This window comes from Numida meleagris, chromosome 6 (genome assembly GCF_002078875.1).
Source record: "Numida meleagris isolate 19003 breed g44 Domestic line chromosome 6, NumMel1.0, whole genome shotgun sequence".
NCBI lineage: Eukaryota > Metazoa > Chordata > Aves > Galliformes > Numididae > Numida > Numida meleagris.
The window spans coordinates 54,494,895-54,500,912 of NC_034414.1; the positions used below are offsets into that span (position 1 = coordinate 54,494,895).

General features: G+C 50.3%; 1 protein-coding gene across 1 annotated transcript; it reads right to left on the reverse strand.

Moving 5' to 3' along the window:
• Positions 1,958–4,367, reverse strand: HSPA2 (heat shock protein family A (Hsp70) member 2). The gene has a single exon (XM_021401637.1). It carries the CDS (start codon positions 4,253–4,255, stop codon positions 2,351–2,353), a length of 1,905 nt encoding a protein of 634 aa, XP_021257312.1. The 5' UTR covers positions 4,256–4,367; the 3' UTR covers positions 1,958–2,350.

Here is a 6,018-nt window from a genome sequence, read left to right on the forward strand (position 1 = left end):
TTCTGCCTCTTGCATTTTGGGGGAGGTTGTTTACGTACTTGAAAGGCTCCTTTGTGCCTTGAGGCTTCAAACCTTTTTCCAGTCGTGCAAGCAGGCAGAAATTTGTCATCCTTTATACATCACACACAGTCTAGGTTTGTCTAGTCTAAAAAGTATCACTTTTTAAACACACAAAAAAATTAAAATAATAACAATAAAAAACCAACCAACAGCAACTCCAGCATTAGCCTGTTTGCATCCTCAACCACTGGGGTCCTTTAACCCCAGCATCAGTATAGAGGTTCCTTCTTGGGGGCTGTGCCCCACTGCTGAAGTGCACAGAGCAGAGGGAGCGAGGTGAGGGAAAGGACAGGTGACAGAGCAGGCATAGGACAAACAGCCTGCTGCCTGCATTTAGCTAAATTAGCCCTGCAATCCATTTAAATAGACGCTTGGGAAAAACAACAAGAAATTGTACTTAATAACTGGGAAGCGACACTGAAGAATGCGCACCAAGAACTGAAGAGTAAAGGAAACTATGTGGCAAGGACATTTACAAGTCAGTCAATAGAAAAGTTAGTTAACTCAAATTTACAACGACCACGGGGACTCCCTAATCCTTACCGACGCCCCAGAGCAGTGGGGCTGTAGCTAGGAAGAACGCATTTGATGCAGTATCACAGCTTGCAGCAACAGCTTCTCACCTGCAGAAGACCTATTGCTATTAGTATTTATCCAGTAGTTCCTAGGAAAGAATATTCAAAAAGCCACGGTGTATCCTACATATGCTACTGTCTGGAAACCAAGGGGTGGATTGCCAGCAAAACGCCGCGTATATAAACGTCAAAAACACACGGCCTGATTACAGCCTTTTCAGACTTCACTTAAGTACTCAGCAGGTGCTTAAGCTGCGGTAATTGACTTCTGGAGTGGTACTGTGATTGTCCTTTCATTTACATATGAACCGTTCAATAAACTTTAAGTGGTTTCAAGTAATTTGAGACAACAGCTGATCAAACAAGCTTTTAACAAGCTTCGCATTCCAGTAGCGACTGCAACCCCTCGCCGTAGCCATGCGAAACAGAAAGCCGCAGCCAGCGCTTGGCAAACCGACCTCATCAACCGGACTTTTACATCCAGTAAACGCTGCACAAGCTTATTTTAGCCTGACTCTTATAACAAAACATTCTATAGGGCTGCTTCCTATATCACCGGCAAGCCTCCGGGATTGAAGCGCCCTTACAAGCTCTCCCCTGACCAACAGGCACCCGACCAAAACCTGCTCGTTTCCTGCAGCTGCTGCCCGCTCACTCCTCCGAGTTTTTTTTTTCCCTTAAAGGACAAGGCAGCTCAAAAAGTGCGTGTCAGCGGGCTGTTCCAGCACAGCTCGTTACTTCCCGGCTCCTCTGCCTCCAAACTCTGCGGTTTTCCTTCTGTAACACATCAAGAGTTCTGGAGACTATTTGTAGGAAAACTAGATGAGTTTAACTACTGCAAAATTTGCCTATTCTACTAACTTTGTCATCCCGACTCACTATTCAGCGTTTACAGCACACGAAATCCTTGGCAGATTTACATTCGATCATCTTCAGCAAGGAAGAAAAAACAGCTCAGGAAAATAACAGCTCCACTTGCGTGCAAGCAGCCCAAAAATAACTCAGCAGCACACAGAGCCAGCCACGCACCGGACCCTGCTGCACCGAGCCCCACTACCAGCGAACAGGGATCCTTTCGCTGCCCTTGTTTCCACATTATGTCGGTGGCACGCACACAGTGACCCGCCCTGGGCCCCATGTTGGCCTCCCTGCCAGCCCGGCTCCAAGACAGCACAGGGAAACCTGCCCACCAGCCCTCCCCAGAGGGAGGCTCCCCTTGTCCCCCCCACCCCAGAAGGAAACCCCACTGCCCCAGCCCCACTCAGGGGTCTTCCTCACCACCACCCCAACCCCAGCCCCATTACAGAAAGGAGAAAGATAAGTTTCTGCTTTAAATAAATTTTATTTATTACCAAAACTTCCAGAAGCTGCACTTGGCATTTCTCATCTTTCATAGTTTTTTTTTTTCCTCCATGCATAACTTGAAACTTGTCAACTGCAACAGTCAAGTGGTTACTTTAGAAGAGACATTTAAACAGAGACAAACATCCAGAATACAAGTAGCTGTATCTGAATTAACAAAATTTCTCTATTACTAACCTTATAAAGCAGGACGTGCCTTCCCTTTTATCAAAACCAAGCTGATATTTCTGCCTTTATACACACCCAACAGAATAAACTCTGTTATTGGCAATGACGTTTTCTTAAACGTTAGAAAAAAATATAAAGCAAAGAATGGAGTGACTGTCCATAAACCAGTCTATACTTGAGTCCTTTTAATCTACTTCTTCAATAGTTGGTCCACCAGAGCCACCTGCGCCAGCTCCTCCAGCTCCCTGGTACAGTTTTGTGACGATCGGGTTGCAGAGTTTCTCCAGCTCTTTCTGCTTGTGCTCATACTCTTCCTTCTCTGCCATCTGGTTTCGGTCGAGCCAACTGATCACCTCCCGACACTTGTCGAGCACTTTCTGCTTGTCCTGGTCGCTGATCTTTCCCTTCAGTTTATCATCCTCCACCGTCTGCTTCATGTTGTAAGTATACGACTCAAGGGAGTTCTTGGCTCCCACCCTATCTCTGTTGGCTTCATCCTCTGCTTTGTATTTCTCTGCTTCTTGCACCATACGGTCAATATCATCTTTGCTAAGGCGACCCTTGTCATTGGTGATGGTTATCTTGTTCTCTTTGCCTGTACTCTTGTCCACAGCGCTGACGTTCAAGATACCATTAGCATCTATGTCAAAAGTGACCTCGATCTGAGGGACTCCACGGGGTGCTGGGGGGATGCCCGTTAGGTCAAACTTGCCCAGCAAGTTGTTGTCCTTCGTCATAGCCCTCTCACCTTCATACACCTGGACTAGGACACTGCTCTGGTTGTCTGAGTAGGTGGTGAAGGTCTGCGTTTGTTTGGTGGGAATGGTGGTGTTACGCTTGATGAGAGCTGTCATCACGCCACCAGCTGTCTCAATGCCCAGGGACAGGGGGGTGACGTCCAACAGGAGCAGATCCTGCACATTCTCAGACTTGTCTCCCATGAGGATAGCTGCTTGCACAGCTGCACCATAAGCAACAGCCTCATCTGGATTGATGCTCTTGTTGAGCTCTTTGCCATTGAAGAAGTCCTGTAGCAACTTTTGGATCTTAGGGATACGAGTGGAGCCCCCCACAAGCACGATCTCCTGGATCTGGCCCTTGTCGAGCTTGGCATCACGCAGGGCTTTCTCCACTGGCTCCAGGGTACCACGGAAGAGATCAGCATTGAGCTCCTCAAAGCGGGCACGAGTGATGGAGGTGTAGAAGTCAATGCCCTCGAAGAGGGAGTCAATCTCAATGCTGGCTTGCGTGGAAGAGCTCAGAGTACGCTTCGCCCTCTCACAAGCTGTACGCAGCCGCCTCACTGCTCGCTTATTGCCAGCAATGTCACGCTTGTGCTTACGCTTGAACTCTTCTACAAAATGGTTCACCATCCTGTTGTCAAAGTCCTCCCCACCCAGGTGAGTGTCCCCAGCTGTGGACTTCACCTCAAAGATGCCATCCTCAATGGTAAGGATGGATACATCAAAAGTGCCCCCTCCCAAGTCAAAGATGAGCACATTCTTCTCTCCAGCCCGGGTACCTTTCTTGTCCAAGCCATAGGCAATAGCAGCTGCAGTGGGCTCGTTGATAATACGCATCACATTAAGGCCAGTGATGGTGCCAGCATCTTTGGTGGCCTGGCGCTGGGAATCATTAAAGTAAGCAGGCACTGTGATAACAGCATTCTGTACCTTTTTCCCCAGATAGGCCTCAGCAATCTCCTTCATCTTGGTGAGCACCATGGAGCTGATCTCCTCTGGGAAGAAGGTCTTCATCTCGCCCTTGTACTCCACCTGCACCTTGGGCTTGCCACCCTCATTCACCACACGGAAGGGCCAGTGCTTCATGTCCGACTGCACTGTGGGGTCATCATACTTGCGGCCGATGAGACGCTTGGCATCAAAGATGGTGTTGGTGGGGTTCATGGCCACTTGGTTCTTGGCAGCATCCCCGATGAGGCGCTCCGTATCGGTGAAGGCAACATAGCTGGGCGTGGTGCGGTTCCCCTGGTCATTGGCGATGATCTCCACTTTGCCATGCTGGAAGACACCCACGCAGGAATACGTGGTGCCCAGATCGATGCCGATGGCCGGCCCTTTGCCAGACATGATGACAGATTCCGCCGGTCAGTCACTTGCTCGCGGTAACGTCTCTGCCTCCCGCTCCCGCTGCTGTCTGCGGCGCGATGTGCCGTAACGGCGCCGCTCGCGCCGTCTTTATAGCCCGCTCAGCCTTCTTCTGGAACCTGCCAGAACGCTGAGGACCAATCCCGACGCCCGCCTGCCGCAGTTGACCAATCGGCTCCGGGACTAGCCGAAGAGCGCCCGCCCCCTGCCTCCTGCCCAATCAGAAGCGTGGCACCCACCCGCCAGCCCAACCCTCTCCCGTCTACTGCTGCCAGATCGGGCTTCTTCCTGTTTTTTCTCGATCTGTCTCGCTTTCCAGCGTGCGCCACTCCCTTCGGCCAATCACAACGCGCGCTCCTCATTCGCCCCACCCCCGCCCCGTAACTCTGCTGGAAAGTTCCAGTGGACGTTAGACGCAATGCGAGTGATTGACATCAGCGTTATCCAATAGGAGCCGGGCAGCGCTGTGAGGGCTGCGGCGGCTGGGTACTGCCCCTCGGGGGCTCGGCTCGGGCCGCGCTGTCTGCTCGTAGTGTTTGTAATTCCTGAAGGTTCGCTCAAACGTGTCACGTCCCAGCCGGCCGCCAGCTGGTGGGGAATTTACCCTTATTTGGTCGCAACTCACACAGCTTCTCCCCCCTCCCGTCCCCTGACGGCGCTTTGCTGCCCGCCTGTCCCCTTCCCTCTGGGTGAGGGGTCGCGGGCCGCCCCCGCCCGCCCGCAGTGACCCTTCTCCTCAGGGAGCAAGAAGCTCTATGGCAGGGGGACAATCGGAGTGATACTGCCACAGCGAGCGGGGCGGAGGCAATGTTTAGCCTTATTTCGGCTTAACTCGGCGGTCTGACATGTGCATCCACCCCCCGGCCCCTCAGCCCGTCGCCCTCGGCACCCCCACCCGTAATTTCTGTTCGTGGGCGGCCAGGTGGGAGACGGCCCCGCAGGAGGGCACTTCGCTTTCCCCTCTGGAAGAAGCAGAGCGGGTTGGGAGCCCTGTTGCTGCCTGTGGCTGCGTGGTGACCATTCTTGAAACGCCTCCAAATTTTTGTCTGTTGTGCTAATGTAAGATGTCGTCACGCCTACATTTAGCAAAAGCAATGAGGATATTAACTCGGAGCTAGGCAAGGGCTTTGAAGAGAAGCATGAAAATCTACCGTAGTTCCTCCATGTTATTTCTCCTAACTTTGAGATGAACACTTCAAAATATTCCAGTTATAGCAAAGAGAAGAAAATACCACGCTGAGATCCCTCTTCTCCTCGTGGATAGCTATGTTAAAAGTGCAGCTAAAAGTCTGCTAGCCATAGACTTCTTGTGTTATGTGAAAGAGGGATTAAATGTAGCGTATGTTTAAGTCGTCTTTCATTAATTTTGTCCCCAGCCTTTAGCATTTTGTTGTAGCAGCCCTCACAGAAAATGTTACAGTTCTTACCAGAATGATTTATGCCCTTGTATTTATTATATCCTTTTCAAAAACAGCCTTGCTTCAATTAGTGTGTTTTCCAAAGCTTTTTTATGTGATGTGAGGATTCCACCTCTTTTATGTAGCCTTCATGTGCGTAGTTTGGGGATAGAAGGACTTCAATTTCTGATGCTAAATAATGAACCTACTTAGATAACTATTATTCTTCCACAGGCCCCAGTCCTTTTTAATATAGAGATTTTGACCTTGGAGAAATCCAGAAGAAATCAATGGAAAATGGAAGCTGTCAGTCTCCGTACCTCCAGCAGGAGCTTCTCTGTACATCCC